The sequence below is a fragment of the Leopardus geoffroyi genome, chromosome B2 (assembly GCF_018350155.1).
Source record: "Leopardus geoffroyi isolate Oge1 chromosome B2, O.geoffroyi_Oge1_pat1.0, whole genome shotgun sequence".
NCBI classification, from domain to species: Eukaryota; Metazoa; Chordata; class Mammalia; order Carnivora; family Felidae; genus Leopardus; species Leopardus geoffroyi.
Genome location: NC_059332.1, coordinates 66,644,265 through 66,668,367, shown reverse-complemented (window position 1 = coordinate 66,668,367; position 24,103 = coordinate 66,644,265). Strand labels below are relative to the sequence as shown.

Sequence of the window (24,103 nt, the reverse complement as noted above, 5' to 3'; positions counted from 1 at the left end):
GGAGTTTTGCCATTGATGAGGATCAGCTGTGATTGGAGAAGAATTTTGTACTCTATTTTACAGAGATGTTCTTTCAGTGGTGTTCAGCAGCCCAAGTGTAGTATTAAAATTAGGCTGTTGGATTGGTCTAAGCTTGAAATTTTAACAAGCTGAGGGCTGATGAACACTCAAAGGGATATGGGAATTGAGAATTTGGGCACAAAAGATGTCTAATTCAGGCTGGCTGAACAGCAAAATCTATTGATTCGCTATAGTGTAAAGTCCAGAGACATCTGGCTTCAGGAAAGAGTTTACATCAGCTGTCCACTAATATTACCAAAAACTCCTTTCTTTTCCACTCTCTAACTTTCATAATAGTTTTAAAAAACTATAAGGCTGGGTATGCTTGTAAAATCACACAATGAAATAATTGCCAGTAACAACCAGAATTACATCCTTCTTTATTTACATCAGTCAAGAAAGAAAAGGATTGGGGACCCTGGGTGGCTCAGTCTGTTAAGCCTCTGATTCTTGATTTTGGCTCAAGTCATGATCTCGTGGTTTGTGGGTTCGAGCCCTGCATCTGCACTATCTTAGGATTCTCTGTCTCTCTCTCTCTATCCCTCCCCCCCTCAAAATAAATAAACATTTAAAGAAGAAAAAAGGAAAAGATATTTTCCTCTCTCCACCATGGAAGTTAAGTCCTAGGCTTCATTTTGACTGAACTAAACCAAATCCCATATTCATCCCCTGAACCACTCCTATGGCCAAGGGAATACCATTTGACTTTAGGACAATTAGCACCCACTCTAAAGTTAGAGGTGACAGTCGATGTTCCCCATAGCTCATGGGAATGGATACAGAGAAGGCCATTGGTAACACTCACTTACCATTTTGAAGTGAAGAACTCATTTTGAAGATGAAGAAACTCAGGTACAGAGGACTTATATGGCTTCCAAAGTCACAGCTAGTAAATGGCAGACTTGAATTTAGGTCTCAACAGCATAGTCCAGGGATCTTTCTGCTACATCATTGTCTCTCAGAAATCTTAAAAATTGGTCACTGCCTAATAGTTATTTTGAGAACTCAGGGAAAAGAACTCATAGCCAAGAACAGACATATTCTGGTTACCTCAGTTTATGTGAGTTTATTATAAAATTAAGTAAATAAATATGAGAAGTAAAAATTGTAAGGAACATAAAATTGGCTCACCAGCCAGCTAGCCAGAAAGAAGGCAGTAAGCTACCCACTCCATTTCATGGAGCTGAAATGTAGTTCAGGATTCATCAGGTGCCCTCCATCCATCAGAAGCTCTGGAATCTGGCAGGAGCTTCTGGGAAGGAAAAAAACCAAATATACATGGTACCTACCTTGTAAGATTGTTGTGAAAAAAATAGAACACACATACATTCACATATATACTTAGCTCATAATGTAATAAGTGTACCTGGACATAATGCAATAAACTATTATTTTCTGGCAAACTTTGAGTCAGGTGCCATGACCAGAGTCACAAATCAATCCAAGTAAAATATTAAAGGGATGACTGGTAAGCTCTTAGAAAAGAAAATATTGATTACTAACAAGATAACATTAGATCACTAACAGTCAAAATAGCAAAGTGGTCTGATTTCTCAACATTTCTAGCCTCAGACGTAAAGAGAATACAGTATATTTAGTATATCAGGATTTCAACTAGATCTCCCATGATAATCCTTTTGGATAGGATGGAAAAGATGAATTGGTTGTACAATTAGGTACAGTGTCATAGCATGCTGACTAATGGATCTAGTCATTTAACAAACACTGTGCCAGGCCCTGTACCAAATGTTGAAGACACAAACATGAAAGTAACATGGCCCTTGTTTGCATCTGTGTAAGCTTCTGCTGGCGTGGAGGGTGATAAAATCATGTCCTGAAGCATATACTGGATGTTGTGCAGGCAGGATCCCAGAACTGGGCTTCAAGCATCAGATGAATGGCTAAATTTCACATCTGTTCGAGCCCTAGCATTTTGTGAGTCATAAGTCAAAAAAGACATTTATCTAGATATAGTATGAAACTAAACAGTTTAGTAACATAAGTGATACCAACAAATAGTTGTAGAAGTTAGAAGAGTGGTAAGTACATGTAAGCACCAGATTTGTGGTTGTGATCAACATATGTATGTATATGAACAACATATGTAACTTTTAAAAGTATATAGCTGTACAAATGTAATCTCATCAAAGTCAAAATTATCCCTCCCCCCCTTATATTTTGATTCAACCCCTCAGATGAGCTTTCCAACTAGAATTTCTTGATTCAAAGGATACTAGCTGTTTCTGGTTCTCCACCTCTTGGTTAACTGGGGGATTATATATTTTATGACCATGATGTTGCTTAGCTCCTTTTTCTTTGGTAACAGCTGGGTGTCTGTCCATGCACAGGGAAGCTCTCTGATAGTTAGAACAGGAACAGTTGAGGACCACAGACTTTTAAGCATTCAGCACTGGAGCTTATGGTAAAAAATGAAGCATGAGAAAACTGGCATTCCCTACAGATTGAATTCAGTGACGACTATGTTGTTAAGAAGGCAGTGTTATAGATTTTAACCTTGTAATATTAAGTACTGATTTGGAATCAGACAAATTGGGTAACATTTTACAATCTTTCTTCATCTGTAGAAAGGAGATATCAATCCCTACCTCATGGAGTAGATTTTACTATTAAAATGAGATATATATAAAATACTTAGAGCCATACCTGAGATGAGGTTTTTGAATAAACATGTATATAACATACACATGTGTTCATGGTATTTTCTAAGCCTTTTCTTCTATAGAATGAGATAGAGATTTTCTATGAATGATTTTGTTGCCCAGATATCGGGGAATCGGATAGATTTCTGTTAATCCCATAGCATTCTAGTATTCCACCACCACAGAATCCAGACTGAGTCTGTACAACATGTTTTTTTCCAAATAGCCATCAATCTTTCATGGCCCTTCCTGGCCAAGTGTAATAGAAATACCTGAATGAGTTTCTTGGTGCTGACATTTAGAATTTCACAGCATTCATCTGCACTTAATATCTGTCACTGAAAAGGCCTGGCAGCATTACAGTCAGTTCCTCCTACTGGCAAGGTGTTAATGGTTTAAAAAAAAAAAAAGACAGGTTCTGCCAAGCCTGGTTAATTTAAGATACATTCCCTACAGGGCATAAGCTAAAAAGACCTGTGCCATATGCTTTCGTTATTGTATCCACTATGAATGAGTTTTGAACATAAAAATGTTTGATGTTTGTAGATAATTTAATTCAGTTCAGCAGGATGTTTTATTTAGGCACTGTATTAGTCAACTCAAACTGCCGTTCAAAATGCCATATACCAGGTAGCTTAAAAAATAGAAGTTTATTTGCTCACAGTTCTGGAAGCTGGAAGTCCAAGATCAGGGTACCAGCATAGTCAGGTTCTGGCGAGAGCTCTTTTCCTTGCTTACAGCCACCTTCTCTCAGTGTCTTCACATAGCCTTTCCTTGGTAAATACTCACAGAGATAGAGCGACTTCTCTTTCTTCCTCTTCTTATAAGGCCACTAATCCTATTGGGTTAAGACCCTACACTTACTTAACCTCGATAACCTCCTAAAAACCATATGTCCAAGAACAGTCATAATGGGGGGTTAGGCCCTCAACATATGAATTTTGGGATGACACAGTTCAACCCACAGTAGGCACTTGTCCATATCCAAAATGGAGAGAGGAATTTCAGATTCGTCATCTGCAACCAAGATACTGAGGATCCTAAATACTAACAAATCTTAGTATCCCACAATAAGACTATATGAACTAATAAATTTCAAGCTTCTTTAATTTGGACCAGAATTTTATTTTATAATAACACTGATTATTTCATGAAAAATTAAAAGCTCTAATTGGACTTTGTATATACCTAGATGATTCTTATGAAAAATAAATTAATAAATGCCATTTACTTAGTTAACCAATTTTTAACTCCATCACCACCTTTAAATTTTCTTGCTAAAAAATCAAAGCTGAATCTAATGCACCCTCTGTGATCTAGAGTCTAGATACTATCAGTATACAGGAAATACTGGGAATGTAAGATTATGCTAAATGATGTCTCAGGAATGCAGTCTACAAATATAGAACATAGCACTGACTGTCTGTATGACAAAATCCCAGTTTCTTCCATTAAAAAGAGAGCAATAAAAAATGAATAAACTATTGATACACATAACAATTGGGATGTTTAGCAACCCTAGTATATAATTTAAAAGACTATATGCTGTGTGATTCCATTCGTATGAAATTCCTGATCAGGAGTCAGCATCCTTTGAAGCCAATGTCCAAGAGAGGTACTAGTCTCTGTAAGACAAAGCTCCAGTATTCAGTGCAGCCAGTGCCCCAGGGATCCATGGACAGAGCCTGAAACAATTGTGGGTCACGTACCACTTCTCTGGTTGGCATGAATGAGCATATATGTAGGGCCCTGCAAAAACTAAAAGGGAATAAAACACTGGACAGAAAGAGTGTGGATTTCAGATACTGAGTATAGTATGAGTAGAGATAATTAACAGGAATGAGCATAGCAGATGTGAGCAGCTGGAATGAGAGCTGTCTGAATCTGAAGTTAGGTATTATAGACTACTAGGTAATAAGGCAAGGCTGGGTAGATGGACCAGGGCCAGACCACTGCCAATCAGGCAAAAGATTATAGTCTTTTTAGGGTAAGCATTAAACCATCCTTGTAAGTTTTCGAATAGAGATGACCTGGCAAAATTATGATTATTCAAATTAAAGCTTATACATTCTGAGAGGCAGCTCAACCTTATGTAAAATGTCCTTTAAAATGTTTATTCCAGTAAGTTCCGTTTCTTGACCGAGTGCTAGCAACATGGTTGTGTTCACTTTGTAAAAATTCATCAAGCTCTACACTTACAATTTTTACATATTTCCATGTGTGTGTTATACTCAAAACTAATATTTTAGTACATTTGGTGGGTTGTGGGGGATCTTGTGTGGTACCACCAAATATGTTACATGTATACATCGATGAACCCATGAATGATAAGGGAAATAATCTATCACTAACTGGCCCAAGGTTACATAGATGGTCAATGGTAGAACTGGGGGGTCACACATCTTTAGGTCTCCTGATTATCAGTCCAATATAACTTTTTTTTCCATGTTTATTTGTTTTGGGGGTGGGGGGCGGGCAGGGGAGAGCCAAGAGGAAGGGAGAGAGAGAGAATCCAAGCAGACTCAGCACTGTCAGCACAGAGCCCGTCATGGGGCTCGAACTCACAAACCATGAGATCATGACCTGAGCTGAAGTCAAGAGCCAGATGCTTAACCAACTGAGCCACCCAGGTGCCCCAATATGACTTCTTTTTAGAAAATGATAAGCATTTCATTTAGCCTTCCTCAGTCTACATACATTCTTTTTTTTTTTTTTCAACGTTTATTTTTTTTTGGGGGGGGGGGGGGGACAGAGAGAGACAGAGCATGAACGGGGGAGGGGCAGAGAGAGAGGGAGACACAGAATCGGAAACAGGCTCCAGGCTCTGAGCCATCAGCCCAGAGCGTGACGTGGGGCTCGAACTCACGGACTGCGAGATCGTGACCTGGCTGAAGTCGGACGCTTAACCGACTGCGCCACCCAGGCGCCCCTACATACATTCTTTATGTATTGGAGAAGTCAGCAGATCACTAGTGTTTCCCAAATACAAGCAGGAATTCTTTCTTTAAAGATTTGCACCTAAACATAGGTGAGAATATCTGACTCCTCTAAGCTTTACCCTTAAAATAAATCAACTTTTTTTGTGTTTATTAAAAAAGCATTTTTGCAGCACCTGGGTGGCTCAGTCAGTTGAGCAACTGACTCTTGATTTTGGCTCAGGTCATGATCTCGCAGTTTGTGAGATTGAGCCCTGTATAGGTCTCCTGAACTGATAGCATGGAACCTGCTTGAGATTCTCTCTCTCTCTCTCTCTCTCTCTCTCTCTCTCTCTCAAGATAAATAAACTTTTTAAGAAATGCATTTTTTTTGTTACACACACACGCGCGCGCACACACACACATACACACACACACACACACACACACACACACACACAATGTATACCAAACTTGTCTACTTCTGGGATAGTGTGTAAGGACTTAGCTATAAGCAGATACATTATAAGCAGAACAAGTAAGCTATAGAATTATATGTTAAATATTATCTCATTTCTCTAATAATATTAGAAATACATACATATGAACAAAAATAATTAGGATATTTACCAAAGTGTTAATGTTGATTATCTCTATATGAAAGGACTATAGGTAATTTTATTTTCTTCTTAATTTGTTTCAAATTTTCAACACTGAAATAGATTTTGTAACCAAGAAATAATTTTTTTTTACTAAAAAACCTTAAGATGTATCAAGCTTCCTATCTAATATAGTCATGTATAAAAATCAATCTCAACACTTTCTAAATCACTATAAAAAGGATCATTTTAGTGGCTTGCATTCCCCTATATAATGTTAGAATGCTAATTAACTATTGAAATGCAAATTTTTTGCCAGCTAAATATATTCAAAATATATTCAGTCCAACTTAGTAAGACATTTCATTTAGACATAAAATTTCACAAGAATACAGCGTATTCTGGAAATAGTACAGCTATCTATTGAAAGAAACTACTTAAATGTATAACACAATAATAAACCTCTATGAAAATGTTTCTGCAGGTATGCTGGTATCCTCCTGGGCATCACAAATACATTTGCCACTATTCCAGGAATGGTTGGACCTGTCATTGCTAAAAGTCTGACCCCTGATGTAAGTAGATAATTTGCTTATAAACTACAAAGGTCTACATAGTTCATTTGAACCTGCACATCTGTGTCAAAGTTGAGTGTATTTTAATTAAGAGTAAAATTCTGAATATTTATTCTTTCTTTTTTTACTTTTTTTTTTTTTTTTTAATGTTTGTTTATTTTTGAGAGAGAGAGACAGAGCATGGGGCGGGGGGGGGGGGGGGGGGCAGGCAGAAAGGGAGACACAGAATCCAAAGCAGGCTTCAGGCTCTGAGCTGTCAGCACAATGCCTGATGCAGGGCTCAAACCCAAGAACCATGAGACCATGACCTGAGCCAAAGTTGGAGCCCAACTGACTGAGCCACTCAGGCACCCTTGAGTGTTTATTCTTATGAAATTCCTTATATCAACAAAAAGCTAAATGCCCTAATGGATAGGGAAGTCCATTTTCAAAGAACACTCTTTGGATTTTAGAACAACAGAACTAAATTCAATGAAAATGTAGCTGACACCACACATGTACTTCGAAGTCATGATTTTATACAGTATCTTGTGTCTTTGGTTTGAACAAATAAAAATTGTTTGTTTATGTAAAATTATTCAAGAAGTGGGTCCACAAAGGTGAGAGAGATGTCAGGAGGTCATGTGCAAATGAATAAATAGCAGGTGAAATGGCAAATACTGACAGAAGCAGAAGACTTGTGAAGACATGATAGGTAACTTCACATATTGAAGGACTACCCCACAAAAGATGGTGACTTATTCTCAGCAGTTCCACAAAGACAGATGGAGAGAAGTAATGAGGACACAACAGGAAAACTTCCTGCTTAACACTGTCTACTATATGGAATGGGCTACCTTATGAGTTAGTGAGCCCTGAAATAGTCAAACATGGATTGAACAGGCATTTCTTTTTTTTTTTTTTTTTAATGTTTATTCATTTTTTGAGAAAGAGAAAGAGTGCAAGAGAAGAAGGGCAGAGAGGGGGGAGACACAGAGTCCGAAGCGGGCTCCCAGCTCTGAGCTGTCAGCAGAGAGCCCGATATGGGGCTCAAACTCACGAGCCATGAGATCATGACCTGAGCCGAAGTCAGACACTCAACCAACTGAGCCACCCAGGCGCCCCTGTTAAGATTTTTTTTACTAAAATTTTTTTAATGTTTATTTTTGAGAGAGAGACATAGACGGAGTATGAGTGGGGGAGGGGCAGAGAGAGGGGAGACACAGAATCCGAAGCAGGCTCCAGGCTCTGAGCTGTCAGCACAGAGCCTGACACGGGGCTTGAACGACTTACTGTGAGATCATGACCTGAGCTAAAGTCGAGCACTCAACCGACTGAGCCACCCAGGTGCCCCTAAGTAGGCATTTTTGAGTGCTTATTAATATGCCAGATACTGAGGATCCAAAGGCAAAATGACAAGCTTCTATGCTTGAGAAACTCATCATTTAGAGATTGTATGTAATCAAATAAAGTACAGTATGGCAAACGCTGCAGAAAAAAATGTGTGCAGAGTGCTGTGGGTACAGGGGAGAGAACACGCAGTCTGTGGAGAAGGAGCCCTAGAGGAGTGGATGGGGTGCAGGAAGGGCACTGAGCCCTCCAGGGGCCCAAGGCTGGTCTGGCCTCGAGCAGGGAGGCAGCATGGCGCCACATCAGTAAGCAGAGACTCGGCCCTGTAAAAGTTGCCCACACGTGCAAGAAATAAAAATCAGTGACCTCCAACTCCAGTTTTCTACTGTTTAAAACAATGTAACACCTGATGAAATATATTCTTCAAGACGCTGACTCTAAATGTGTAAAAGAGACTTAATTCTTTGTCTCTGTAATCAAATTAACACCATCTAATCCTTAGAATTTCAGAATACGCTTACAAACTTTTTTATTGCCAAATATACTGATTTCAGACTTATATGTGTTCACCACAGTGTTCCTATTTCTTGTCTGCTCCCACCATTTCTAATTCCCTACTTGAATGAATCGGTGCCTCCTCATTACTGTTTTCTCTCATTTAATAGGAAGGGATGTTGAGGGGCACCTGGGTGGCTCAGTCAGTTAAGTGTCCGACTTTAGTCAGGTCATGATCTCACAATAAGTGGTTCAAGCCCCGTGTTGGGCTGTGTGCTGACAGCTCAGAGCCTGTGCCTGCTTCAGATTGTGTCTCCCTCTCTCCCTGACCCTCCCCTGCTTATACTCCTGTCTCTGTCTCTCTCTCTCTCTCTCTCTCCCCCCCCCAACTTCTCTCCCTCTCCCACCCTCCCTCCCTCTCTCAAAAAATAAATAAATGTTGAAAAAAAATTTTTTTAAATAGGGATGTTGGGAAAGTTTTTTTTTTCCCCTAAAATTCTGTGTCTCGTTATAGACACATCAAAAAATATATAATATATATGGACACATCAGAAACGTTTAACCTTATCTTCATGGAGCATTGTGGCAACACACAAACTTAAGTCAACATACTACCATGTATTAATTTTACTTATTATGGATAATTGTAGCATTTCTGCTAGGGAAATCTGGATTCTTCAATAAAGTCTTGAATGTAAAGTGGGAACTGAACTGAATTTTGGATATGCTATCATAGCATTTGTTTAATGTTATTAAAAGGATATTTTTTAAGAGGAAAAACACATATTTGCCTTTACAATTGTAATTGCTCACAATTAAAAAGTACTGCACTGCCTCAAAAACTTTGTGGAATGAGTCAAGTACAAATAAAAACCACATTGTTCACATACTAAATAGTTACTAAATTTTACAATGAATTTCTAAGATTTTTCTTCCCCAAATACATGCATCTCAGATAAGTATAACTTAACAGCAGAGTGCTTTCTTTCTCCATGATTTTCCTTTTTTCCTAAATGAATGACCTCATACTAGCCTCCTAGTGCCTTTCTTTTTTCTTTCCCGTTACCAGTTCCACCACTTGTTTTTTCTTTTTTAAATGCTGCAAATGTAGCATTCTGGTTAGACTGACATTGCAAAATCCAAAAAGTGGTTGTAAGTTAGTCACATGACCCAGAAATTAGCTAACTGCCTAATGTTTTTATACCACTGGATTATACACTGAACAATTGTGTTTTGTTGATCTCTTAACTGGCAAATCCCACACGTGTCCTGTTTTGTGTGCCAACAAGAACTGTGTGTGCCAGGCCTCAAACTTGAACTTCAAAGTTCATCTAACTCATCCTTACTTGATCTGCCCTTTATACCTCCACCTGAGAACTTGGGAGATGAGTACTTTCCTAGCAACGCATGTGGAAAGACATGCCACACGTTTTATTTTGAGTAAGCTTTTTATTGAAGCATTACAGTATTTAAAAAATACACAAATCCTAAGCATACAGTTGGATGAATTTTCACAAAGTTAATAACTGGTGTAACCAGCTCCCAGTCAAGAAACAGAACGTTACCTCTCGTGCAAAGCCTCCAGGTACTCTTCGCTGCCATTCCCCCATCTCCCTACCAAGAGGAGCCTCTACTCTGACTTTTAACACTATAGATTATAGTTTTGTGTGTGTGATTTTGAGCTTTTATATAATGGAATGTTATATAAAACCGTCCCTCAATACGTGCTCTTTTATGTCTGGCTTCTTCCGCTTAACATTTTGTTAGTGAGGTGCATCAATGTTGTTGTAGCTCATTCATTTTCATCATGTATAGTATTCTGTTGAACAAATAGACCACATTTTTGCTGTGGACATTTGGGGTGTTTCCAGCATGGGGCTTTTATGATTAGCACTAGTGTTGTAACAGTCTTGTGACACCACCTTTTCTATAAAGTGGACTGTAAACAAAGTTGTTTTTCACCGGCATGTTTTCCTTTCTATAGAACACGATTAGCGAATGGCAAACCGTTTTCTATATCGCTGCTGCTATTAATGTGTTTGGTGCCATTTTCTTCACGCTATTCGGCAAAGGTGAAGTGCAAAACTGGGCTCTCAATGATCAACATGGACACAGAAACTGAGGCAACCGATAAATAATCCTGTCTCTATTAATGTATTTTTGTTGATCATGTAACCTAAAAGTGCCTTTGATATTTTAATGTGTATGCATTGTATGTATAAGAAAAAATTGTACTTGTATTAAATTTTTAAGGCTTGTAATCATGAAATGTCACAAGTTGCCAGATTAGTAAAATTAACTATTTTTAATTATTAATAACATGTATCCTGGAACTTACACTTGAGGGTCACGCATCTGGCTGTAAATCAGGTGATATAAAGGAGGGGAGTTGTGCTTATTCTTAAGGGCCATACATAAAGGAATGAGCTGAAGTGGACCCCTCTATACCTTTGCTTAATTAAAGTAGATAATAATTCTCAGGTCGTGGCAAACACCTGTTTTTGACCACTTTCCTCATAAGAATGATTTGTCGGCAGCAATCCCGGACACTTAGGTCTCAAACTGCAGCATCTCCACGGAGCTGCCAACCGCTGTATAATTTGGCCTGGCAACCAGGCTGAGGGAAGCATGCCCAGGCAGCCGCCGAGCATTCCCTCCCTGGCTTCAGGGACAGTGCCCAGCATTTATCAGAGGCAGCGCCCAAGACCAGGGTCAGCGCCAACCCTTCAGATGGCGTTCTTCCCCCGGGGGGCTCTTAACGTGTAGATAAAGCTGAGTAGACCCAGGCAGCAAGACCCGCCGCCGTGGTCTGACGCATCCTCACACTTCCCCCTCCCCAGCTCACTGGAATACGGCTTGGCATGTGACCTGCAAAAAGACGGTGTGATGCCCACTTTACCACAAACAATATCACCCTTGATTGGAACTACCTTCTCATGGATTAAAATAGAAATTTCCAACTCCTGTGTTCTATGGGCTTCCACAAGAATAATTTCTTAAAAATTTTTTTTTTAATTCTCACATTTTTTCCCATTTGACTACATGTAAGCTTCTGGCCTACAACCGGTGGTGTAATCATCCTTACTTTCGGCTCCTGAATCACATTTTCCAGTTTTTACCTGACCATCTTCCAGTGGTTTTTGAGCATGCTTCGAGGGCATTTATGTGATTTAGAACTTCATTTATGTTTTTTTATGTTTGTTCAACACTACCTGTAACATTTTAACTGAAACTGTTTGATGTAATATGATGCGGATACATTTATTTTTAAATTTGTAAATAGCTTTAAGTTGCTATGGTGATATTTCTTTTATAAATCATCAAAATTAAACATTTTTGGATGGATTTTTGGATCTGACAGTTCTATGGTAGCTTCTAGTGTCTAGAGTGGCTATTTTACATCTCTACCATCTTCCTCAAGCCACCAGTCTACCTCTAGGTGCCTCTGTGCCATCACCAAGCCAAGGCCCTCTGAGTGATCCAGCATTAGAAATCTTTGTTGCCCTCAACCTGCCCTTCCTAGTTCTGCAAAGGACCCGCTCTTCTCCCCAAAGGGTATGCCTACACCACAGACTGTATCCTCTCCTACCTCCTCTAAGACCTTGCTTCAGTAATTCCTCTGTTAATTTCTGCTTCTTCAATCTCTACCTCTCTTCTTGTTCTTTTCCTTCTGTCTCAAAAACACTCAAGTCTTCTCTAGCCTTTAAAAACAAAAATACAGGGGGTGCCTGGGTGACTCAGTTGGTTGAACGTCCGACCTCAACTCAGGTCATGATCTCACGGTTAATGACTTTGAGCCCCACATCAGGCTCCCTGCTGTCAGTGCAGAGCCCTCTCTGGATCCTCTGTACCCCTCTCTCTCCCTGCCCCTCCCCTGCTCACGCACTCTCTCTCTTCCTCTCTCCCTCAAAAAATAAATAAACATTTTAAAAAACCCATAAAATTCTCTGGAGGCAAAAAAAAAACAGATACATACAGAATATCTTTACAATGATACTCAAGAAACTGGAAACAGGTTACCTCTGAAGCGAGAAAAATAGGCAACCAGGGGTAGGACAGAGAATTAGTTTTCCCTTTACCAAATGTGGCAGTATAACTGTTCAAATAAAAACATCACTTTAAAGAAACAAGAAACAAAACACCCGTTGCTTAAACTACTGTGTAATCACCACCAGGTTTTTTAACTGCTCACCGGACATCCCCACTGGCTCTCTTCTCTACACTTAGGACTTTTGTAAATCTAACCTCTCTCCCTTACCCCCGTCCCCAGCAAAATCCACCACTTCCTTATTCTTGTTAGAAGCATTCTTCCTCCTCTGTCCTCTCCCACCCTACCCCCATACCAGTGTATAATTAACCACATGTCTTTTCCATGCCAGTTTTTCAAGTCTCTGGAATTTGTTTAAATCCCTCTCCCATCTTCTAAATAAGATCTCTGTGACTTTTGTTTCCACCTGGAATAAAAAAGTTTAAGTGGCCTTGAATCTGATCTTCTGCCCAACTTCCACCCATGCTGGGTCACTGGTCCCAACACATCTCATCTGCCTGATCAGGATGCTCCCCCAAGCTGAAGCCCCTAGCTCCCCTTACTAGCTGCCCAGTAAACCACCCAGCAGCCTACCCTCCTAACTCCTAGGCCCACCTGCTCCATCTCCCAGCACACATCCACCAGCTACATCCAGCTACAACTACTTAACCCTTCCCCCATCTGCTCTCCATTTTTCCTCCCCTCCGTACCTTTACCAATTTCATTCCTTGGACCTGGAAAGTCACTCTTTGTCTCCACCTCCTTCATGACCCTTGACTTCCTACATTCTCCCTGGCCTAGATGTGGTCTCTTCCTCTGATCCACTGAAACATCATATTATTTATTTTGAGTTTTTTCTATATTTTAAACTCAAGGACTCAGCCTCAGTTTTGAGGAAGAGGTCATTCATTCATTCAGCAAACAGGGATATCTACTCTTTCCTAGGCAATAAGGGTATACTGATATGCATTTGATACAGTCCTTTCTCTCCCTGCAGGCCTTCCTGAAGTCACTCCTTGGTCCCCTTTCTTCTGAATGGCCTTTTCTTTATAATACAGATGAATACTGTTCGTGGCCAATCTCCCTATTAGAGTCATCGCAAGCATCTTGATTTGATTCATCTCAGCATGGTCTCCCTTGTAACAATACATGCTTTGTCTTAATATTTTAGTTGCTTAATAAATGTTTAGTAAATCACCCTTTGGCTAAATGGGCTATACATCGAAATTTTCATCTCCTATGTTGTTCTTTTCAATATGTTCTTTTTCTCAAAAAACAAAGTGAAATAAACGTGCCAACACCAACACCTTTTAAAGAAGAAATGATAATGCTAACCTCAAAATAAGGTGTAAGTGGCAGTCATTGGTAAATGGTTTTGAAAGTATGTATTTGAGAATAGTTTAGTTCTAGATAAGCAAAATATTTCTGCCAGTTATGCAACAAATATTTATTGAGCATTCATTACAAGCAAGGCTTTGTTCTTGGCACCAGGGATACAACAGTGAGGAAAAGCAAATCCCTTCACTCATTGAGCTCCCATTGTGATTTATCAAACATTTTCCTTCATAGATTCCAGCCTTTGAAACCTTCCATGTAAAAACATCATTATCCACCCAACAATCAAATCCAGTGGAAATGAGTGTGCTGGCTAACCTTGAGAAGCAGAGTTATGAAAGAAATGGAGACAAACACTGAAGTCAGCAGTTTGTATTAACCATTGTAATGTCCTCGCTTCAGCCTGTTTCATTTTCAAGAAATCAGAAATAGACATATTTGAATTTAGACCCTATTGCAAGGTAAATAATCTCTTCTCTAAGGGCACTTTACCACTGTTCTAAATAAAACGCCCTCAACAGGAAAATATTGGTAAGAGTATTTAAATTTGAAGGCAGGAAGAGCACCATAGGAAGTGGCCTCGTTCGTCTCTGGAAAAGCACCAGTTACTGCCTCAGAGGCATAGACCTGGGGTCAATGTCTAATTTCAGTTAAAGAATAAATTATCTCTCTTCTAGAAATGTAAATTAAGATGGATCACAAAACCTTTTCAGATGCCTCTGCCTTTTAGAGTAACCATAAGCAGAAAAGACAAATATAAAAAGTTTGTGCTCTAAGAGAGTAATAGAGAAAACACTTTCTAGGGGCGCCTGGGTGGTTCAGTTGGTTGGGCATCCGGCTTCGGCTCAGGTCATGAACTCATGGACTGTGGGTTTGAGCCCCACATCGGGCTCTGTGCTGACAGCTCAGAGCCTGGAGCCTGCCTTGGATTCTGTGTCTCCCTCTCTCTCTCTCTGCCCCTCCCTCACTTGCACTCTGTCTCTCTCAAAAATAAATAAACATTAAAAAATTTTTAAAAAAGAAAAGAAAAGAAAAGAAAACACTTCTAGAAGCTCCTGCTATGAAATGCTGTAAGTACACCCATTACTGAAAACAAAAGAAATGTAATAAATTTTCTGCCACCCTTTTTCATGTGCTTTGATGAGGAAAAACACTAGTAACTTTCCAAGCGCCTGTTTACTTTCACTTTATCTTGATGTTGCAGGAGGAGGAAACTTAGAAGTTCCACGTCACTGCCAGTCCTGTGCTAGTAAAGTGAGAAGCCATTAATGCACAACTGAGCTGAAAAGCATTTAAATGCCCTGTTTCCCCTTACTCGCGCCTTCACGCTAATAGGCTGCACTTCGGGCAGGGAGAACCTTACCATCCTGAATATCGCAGTAAATCTTTTCCTGAAGTGCTCTTTTTGGCAGAAGCTCCTGAAATATGCTAGCATTTCAAACGAGTCATGGCCTGTCACATTAAGTGTGCGTCTTGACCCCTGTCTTCCTGTAGAGCACCACAAATAGCCCAGGTTTGAAGCGTTTTAACGACTTCACGCTGGCTCCCCAGTGTGAAACTTGAGCTTGCCATGGAACTTTGGTTGAGATTGAAGGTGATCTGGGTAGGATACATAGTCTGGTCTTTTTAAGGCTCAAGAACTGTTCTGTGTGAAGTATCAGGAAGCTGTTACATGAACTTCAAATGTGCATATTGGATAAATTACCTACAGGCTCTCTGTTATAAAGCACTTTTTTTTTTTTTTTTTTTTTTTTTTTTTTTTTTTTTTTTTTAACACCAGGATGATACTTGAGATGTCTGCAGAGCTTTGGGCTGTTCTTTTGTCAGGGGAAGGAAGCTGATCCTGGGGCATTCACAGGATTCTCTTGGTGATCATCACCAGCTATAGAGAATCACAGAGAGACCAATCCATTTGTACAGCACTGCCACATACACCACCACCTCAATACTCACAATCACCTTGCAAATGCAGGGACAAGACCTATTTAAAGTTGGGATCAGACTTGTTAATGGAGAGGTCCTTGGCCCTTACAGGGACTCAGCCTCCCAATGCCAAATTCAACCAAATAAGCCCACTGGCTTTAACTATTATATCAGACCAAAGAAAAATTCCTTAATATCTGTCCCTAGAACAGAATCAAATAATGATTTGAAGAACAAAATTGTTGCTTATTAATTTAAAAGATTCTTATGAGAAGCCATGTGCGTAAGGGCACATTTAAGATTCTTACCTTCTCCTCAGTTGTAAAATTAGCCCTGCCTCAAAGCGACTCCAGCTAGGAATCTTATATCATTATCTTTGCCCTATGTGTGATTTTAGGGAATATTTAATTGTTCCATGTTTGTTCTATAGGATTACAGATTTTTTTTTTAATGTTTTCTATAAGCTTAAGCCAGGACACAATTCGGTTGCTTCTGTAAAAACATTGAACTCATTATTTCTACTCACATACTAGTTTGAAATTTTCAATGATTAGGACACTGGTGTGGTGTGACAGACCAACCCTTCCTCTCTGTGCTGTTACTGAAAAATAGACTCCCTCCAGGAGAGCTGTTGATCTTCTATTCTTGGTTCCATAAACCTTATTATTTCAAATAACGGGATGGGGGATGGCGGCCAGGGTGGTTCAGTTGGTTGAGTGTCTGACTCTTGATTTCAGCTGAGGTCATGATCTCATGGTTCATGAGATCAAGCCCCAAATGGGGCTCTGCACTGACAGCTCAGAGCCTGCTTGGGATTCTCTCTCTCTCCCTCTGTCTCTCAAAATAAATAAATAAACTTAAAAAAATTATGGGATGGGAAGCAAGAATTTGGGGGGACCTCAGTTCCCATTGGGAAGTGAAAGTTCAGAATGTAGGAGAGAAAAATAAATCCAAAAACCTCACCCTTTCTTTTCCATACCTCCTCTCCCACACTTTCCTCATTTCTGCATCTGTGAAAGGCTCCCCTTCCAGTGAGGGCTCTAACCATCACCCATTTTCAATGTTTACTATAGCACGAATGGTAACTGGAGAGCCACTGCCCATGCCCCTGGCTTCTGTTCTTTCTGGGAGGGTCTCTCACACACCAGACCCTCTTTCTGCCCTTGATTTTTGACCTACAGAGTAAGACGGAACACAACGAGGCTGATGAGGAGTAATGGTGGGTTTTCTCTCATCAGATTTAGACTGACCAGAGGAGCAAGCAGGCATGAGGTGCACATTATTAAATCTTCCGAGTCTCCATTCTTCCAAAGTCTGAGGAGATTGGAAAGAAGAATAAGAGGGTGGAATGGATTGAACCAGGACTAACTGAGACTGTCAACTGAATAAAAACTAAATTATTTGGGGCGCCTGGGTGGCGCAGTCGGTTAAGCGTCCGACTTCAGCCAGGTCACGATCTCGCGGTCCGTGAGTTCGAGCCCCGCGTCGGGCTCTGGGCTGATGGCTCAGAGCCTGGAGCCTGTTTCCGATTCTGTGTCTCCCTCTCTCTCTGCCCCTCCCCCGTTCATGCTCTGTCTCTCTCTGTCCCAAAAATAAATAAACGTTGAAAAAAAAAAATTAAAAAAAAAAAAAAAACTAAATTATTTGAGGAAATAGTGAAGATGTGTTCAAAATTGGGTATAGAAGTATCACCTAGTATTATAATATTATAAATAACAATACTTATAAATATCCTAGAGTAGAGACTTGGTGCGTGGTACTGTATGAGGGCTCTACATGCAACATAGACTGAATTCTCCCCACAGCCCTATCGTGTACGTATTAGATCCACCTTTACAGATGAGGAAACTGGAAAGTCACACAGCTAAGTGGCAGAGATAAGATTGAAATCAGGTTTCTCTGTTGTTACTACAGACTCTCTTTAATCCTATGCTATACTGTCTCCATTAGAAGTCATGTCTGAACACTGGTGATGGGCATAAAAAACATTACAACGTTTTTGTGAAGTAATTTCTCAGTAAGTCAAAGTTAAATCAATATATTCATTGAACTGGCAATCCTACTTAAGGTAATCTAGCCTAAAAAATACTTGAACAAGCACTAAGCATTTTTTTTTTTTTTGGAATATTGTCAATTTTCCATCAATAAAGAAATTGTTAAATAAGTATGGTATATTCATAGAAGAGAATGTTATGCAGCCATTAAAAAGGGAGAAAGATCTGGGGCACCTGGGTGGCTCAGTTAAGCGTCAGACTTCGGTTCAGGTCATGATCTCGAGGTCCATGAGTTCAAGCCCTGCATCAGGCTCTGTGCTGAAAGCTCAGAACCTGGTGCCTCCTTCAGGTTCTGGGTCTCATCTCTCTCTGCCCCTCCCCCACTTGCTCTCTCTCTCTCTCTCTCTCTCTCTCTGTCCCCCCCCTCTCAAAAATAAATAAACATTAAAAAATAAAATAAAATCAATAAAAAGTGAGAAAGATCTGGATAGAAATATAGGAGAAAGTCCATACATTTTGTTGGAGGAAGAGAGTTACCTAACAATATACATTGTTTTATCTTATTTTTGTTACCAAATTATGTATGTGTTGATAAATACATAGAAAAAGATCTGTTAATAGTAGCAATGCAAAATTAGAAGCTAAATAGAAAAGAAGATTGGAAAATATCTTTAGAGCCTAGAAATAGGGAGGAAATTATACGGATTTCACTATATTAAATTAAGTACTTGTGTTCAGCAGAAGATACCAAAGTAAATGGATGACAGACTAGAGGAGAGATTGCAACATCTTGTCAGTATAAGAGATTAATATCTAGAATATTCAAAGAGTTCCTGCAGGTCAACAAGAAAAAGTCAGAAAACCCAAGAGAAAAATGAGCCAACGATGAATAGACCACTCACTTAACAGAGCACCAGGTATCAAACCATTACATGGACAAAAGGTCAAACTCCCTAGTAATTATAGAAACAAGAAGAAATGTAAACTAAAACTGTAATGAGATATTACTTTAGACCCACCAGATCAGCAAAAATTAGAAAGTTTGATGGTACCAAGTATTAGCAAAGGATATGGAGAGATGAAAATTCTTGTCCATAAGGAGAGCAGAGAGAATATGAACTGGCATATCTGTTCCAGAAAATGTAATGTTTGTGCTTAAGTTAAATAAGAATATGTCCTTTCACCACGTATAATGCCCCAGACCTGGGTATATGTCGAAGCGTGATTCTCGCTCAAGTACTTAAGATAGCATACGCACTACCCTGTTTATTGTGACAGACTTAGAGCCAACCTAGATGTCCTTGTTTAGGGAAACATGAGTTAAATGTGTCTCATGTTTATTAGGGTATAATATCACTCAGAAACATGCAGAGACCTCAAGAAGTGCCGAGTAAAAAGAAGACTTATAGCACAATACCACTTCCAAAAATTAAAAACCCACACACAAAAAATCAATATTTCCAAGGATACTTGCATAAGTAAGAACATATAATAAACACATTAGAGTGAGTGGCAATGCAGGGAAGGAGCATGAGAGTAGAGATGGGAAGTGTTTTATTTAACGAGACAGTGGGCTTGCTCTGAACATAAGCATCTATGAACAGAAGAGTATGAGATAGAAATAATTTTTAAGCGGTACTCTGAAGATGTTAAAGTTGGGCAAGGGAAGAAATATTTCACTTTCTAATTGTCACTCTTCTGCATTATTTAATTTTTTTTCACAATGAATGTACATCACTTTGACTATTAAAAATGAAAATGTCAGGGGCACCTGGCTGGCTCAGTCAGAAGAGCATACAACTCTTGATCTCGGGGTTGTGAGTTCAACCCCCCGCGTTGGGTGTAGAAATTACAAAGAAAGAAAGAAAGAAAGAAAGTTCACAACTATATGGTCAACTAATCTTTGACAAAGCAGGAAAGACTATTCAATGGAAAAAAGACAGTCTCTTCAACAAATGGTGTTGGGAAACTGGACAGCAACATGCAAAAGAATGAAATTGGACCACCTTCTTAAACCATACACAAAAATAAATTCAAAATGGCTAAAGACCTAAATGTGAGACTGGAAACCATCAAAATCCTAGAGGAGAACACAGGCAGCAACCTCTTAGACCTCGGCTAGAGTAACTTTTTACTAGCTACGTCACTGAAAGCAAGGGAAACAAAAGCAAACATGAAATATTGGGACTTCATTAAGATAAAAACCTTCTGCACAGTGAAGGAAACAATCAACAAAAGTAAAAGGCAGCCTACAGAAAGGGAGAAGATATTTGTAAACCACATATCTGATAAAGGGTTAGTATCCAAAATCTATAAAGAATTTATCAAACTGAACACCCAAAAAACAAATAAGCCAGTTAAGAAATGGGCAGAAGAAATGAATAGACACTTTTCCAAAGAAGACATCCAGATGGCTAACAGATACATGAAAAGATGCTTGGCATCACTTATCATCAGGGAAATACAAATCAAAACCATAATGAAATATCACCTTGCACCTGTAAGAATGGCTAAAATTAACAACACACGAACAACAGGTTTTGGTGAGGATTCAGAGAAAGAGGAACCCTCTTGCACTGTTGGTGGGAATACAAACTGGTACAGCCACTCTGAAGAACAGTATGGTGGTTCCTCAAGAAACTAAAAATAAAACTACCCTATGATCCAGCACTTTCACTATTAGGTATTTACCCAAAGGATACAAAAATATAGATTCAAACGGATACATGCACCCCATTGTTTATAGCAGCCTTATCAGCAATAGCCAAACTATGGAAAGAGCCCAAGTGTCCATCAACTGGTGAATGGATAAAGATATGGGGGCAGCTGGGTGGTTCAATCAGTTAAGCATCTGGCTCTTGGTTTCTGCTCAGGTCATGATCTCACAGTTTGTCAGTTTGAGCCCCACTTCAGGCTCCATGTTGACAGAGTTGACAGCCTGCTTGGGATTCTCTCTCTCTCTCCCTCTCTGTCTGCCCCTCTCCTGCTCATGCTTTCTCTCAAAATAAATAAAAATTTTTAAAAAAGAAGATGTGGTGCATATATAAACAACAGAGTATTACTCAGCCATAAGAAAGAATGAAACCTTGCCATTTACAATTATGTGGATGGAGCTAGAATGTATTATGCTAAGTGAAACAAGTCAATCAGAGAAAGACAAACACCATATGATTTCATTCATACATGAAATTTAAGAAACAAAACAGATTAACATATGGAAAGTGGAGGGGAAAGAAAAGAGAGGGAAGCAAACGACAAGGACTCTTAATGGTAGAGAACAAACTATGGGTTGACGCAAGGAGGTGGGTGGGAGTTGGGCTAGATGGGTGATGGGTATTAGCGCACTTGTTATGATGAGCACAGAGTGTTGTATGTAAGTGATAAATCACTGAATTCTACTCCTGAAACCAATATTACCCTGTATGTTAACTAAAATTTAAATTTAAATAAAAATAAAAATGCAAAAAAAGTCACAGAATACTTGTTACTGGGAATATTAGAGAAATATTCATAATATATTACCAGGTACAGTGCGATTACATTTTTTGTTAATTTTTCATGACAGATTTATTGAGACATAATTCACACAAAATCTACCTTTTTAAAAGTGTACAATTCAGTAGTTTTTAGTGTATTCACAGAGCTGTCACATATCTAATTCCAGAACATTTCATCACCTCACAGAAAAACTCAGTATACATTAGCTGTCACTCCCCGTCTCCCCCACCTTCCAGCCCCTGTCAACCACTAATCTACTTTCTGTGTCTATAAATATGTGTATTCTGGACATTTCATGCAATGGAATCACATAAAATACGGTCTGTGTGTCTGGCTTCTTTCTTAGCATAATGTTTTCAAAGTCCATCCATGTTGTAGTGTGTATCAATATTTTATTCTCTTTTTTAAAAAACTTTTTTTAATGTATGTTTATTTATTTTGAGAGTTAGAGAAGTGAGCGGGGGAGGGGCAGAGAAAAAGGGAGACAGAATCTCATGCAGGCTCCACACCATCAGCACAGAGCCTGAAGCAGGGGTTGAACTCATGAACTGTGATATCATGACCTGAGTCAAAATCAAGAGTCAGACGCTTAATCGACTGAGCCACCCAGACACCCCTAAAACCTTTTTTAAAAATGTTTATTTATTTCTTTTGAGAGAGACAGAGAGAGAGATACAATGAGCAGAAGGGCAGAGAGAGAAAGAGAGAGAATCCCAAGCAGGCTCTGCACTGTCAGTTTGGGGCTTGAGGCTTGATCCCACAAACCATGAGGTCATGACCTGAGGCAAAATCAAAAGTCATACTATCTTCAGCGGACTGAGCCACCCAGGCACCTCAAAACTTTATTCTTTTTATTCCCAAATAATATTCCAGTAAATGGGTATACCATTTCTTGTTTATTCATTCATTAGTTGATGAACATTTTTGGATTGTTTCCATTTGTTGGTAGTATGAATATTCACATACAGGTGTTTTTGTGTAGGCATATATTTTCAATTCTCTTGAATATAGTGATTCCACTTTTGTTTAAATAAAATATACATAGCAATATTTAAAAACTGAACACATACACCACACTGTTAATAATTTTTTTCTGGATGGTAGGATAATTGGTCATTTAAATCTCTTTTCTCCTTTGAGCTTTTTATTTAAATTTTCAAAAACAGAAGTAGATTTCTATAATCAGGAAAAAACACCTTGTTTAAAAAAAATAAAACCAAACAAAGAACCACTCAGGATCAGCGGGAATTGACTGTTGCCCTTGCTTTTCAACACTAAACCCAGGGTTTCTGGCGCTGGCTGGAGTGCCCTGCCCCCAGCTTCATCATGCTTCAGACTTCACACCTCAGCCTGGGCATAAAGTGACTTCTGTGGCCTACAAAGTGGCCCTTGTTGATATTCATGGCAGGCCACAGGCCATGCCAAATGACCCATATTTACTTGCCAAAAAACCAGACGCTGTGGTGGATGCCATTTGGTTCTGCTATTTTCTACACTCCCTTACTCCAGAATAATGTCTATCACTTTCATCATAAGGATTTTATATCTCTAAGAAATACTTTTTTGAAGAGCGGATTACTAAAGTGCACGCACACACACACACACACACACACACTCACACTCCTTCTTCAAAAGCTTGGAATGCCCCGCGCTTTCACTGCCCACTCACAGCGCGCGGATCGTTTTGCCCCAGACGCCAAGGAAATCCTCCAGATTTGAGCCACTTGGTGGCGAAACGAGAACCGTGGGCACTTCCCAGCAGGGTGGAGCGGAGCAGATTATTTATAGCTCTTAGGAAACTTGAGTTTGACTCATATTTTAGCTGACTCGTGAATCAGAATTATCAAAGACTAGATTTCTTTTGTCTGAGGCAAGACGATGACAATTAGAGCGACCATCTCTGCGCGCTCGCGGAGAGAAAACACAAAGAGAAGAATTTACAATGACTCAGCCCCGGCCGCGCGGCGGGCGCGGGCCTCATGAACAATGGAAAGTCACAGCGGGGCCTCTCAACCGGTCCCCAGGAGGCATCTACACCCGCGGGGTGCTGGAGGCAGCAGGGACGCTAAAAAAAAAAAAAAAAAAAAAAAAAAAAAAAGTGACTATTTCTGAACTCTCTTTTCTTGCTTTTTAATCTAAATGCAGAACTAACACTTAATTGCAATATAATGATGATGATTTTGTAAAATCCACAGGAGCTAGGAGACCTAAAGCAAAGGCTTTCAGGCTTCATTTCCAGGGCGAGGGTCACCGCAGTCACAAACAGCGGACGCCAGGAGACCCCTAATCCACACCCGTCTCGCCATGCAAGTGGACAGGAGCCTGCACACGTCGCGTGAAAACTATCCTGAAAAAAGGCAGTAGGGCCTCAAAGAGCAAACCTTTGCTTCCAGGCCAGGGGAGAAGGGTTCGCTAAAGTTTGGGGAGGCCAGCGGGATCCTACAAGACACGAATTCGCCCTTTCAGCGGGGAACAGGGTCTCGGGGATGAAGTTGGCCGAGGCCTGGTGGTTTGGAGATCGTTTCTGGAAAATGCAATCAGTTGTCTACCACAGGATGTGTTGAGTTTGGGATTTCTTGTCCAGGACTCAGTTACTCTCGAGGAATATAGCAGCTGCAGCCAAGATTAGAAAATCAATAGAATGTTTTAAATGCCCTGGTTTGTGTTGTCTACGTGTTTGCCGGTGAGTAGGA

General features: G+C 39.7%; 1 protein-coding gene across 4 annotated transcripts in view; it reads left to right on the top strand.

The window, feature by feature from the left end:
* Window positions 1-11,978, top strand: part of SLC17A5 (solute carrier family 17 member 5) — a 49,408-nt gene extending 37,430 nt beyond the window's left edge. For 3 of the 4 annotated variants that reach the window (XM_045498783.1, XM_045498786.1, XM_045498784.1), the window contains 2 exons: window positions 6,719-6,809; window positions 10,618-11,978. In XM_045498783.1, the coding sequence (XP_045354739.1) occupies window positions 6,719-6,809; window positions 10,618-10,755 (229 nt within the window). In that variant the 3' untranslated portion in view covers window positions 10,756-11,978. The remainder of the gene's footprint in view (window positions 1-6,718; window positions 6,810-10,617) is intronic. The other variant, XM_045498785.1, reaches the window with a different exon arrangement.
* The last annotated feature ends 12,125 nt before the right edge of the window (window positions 11,979-24,103 follow it).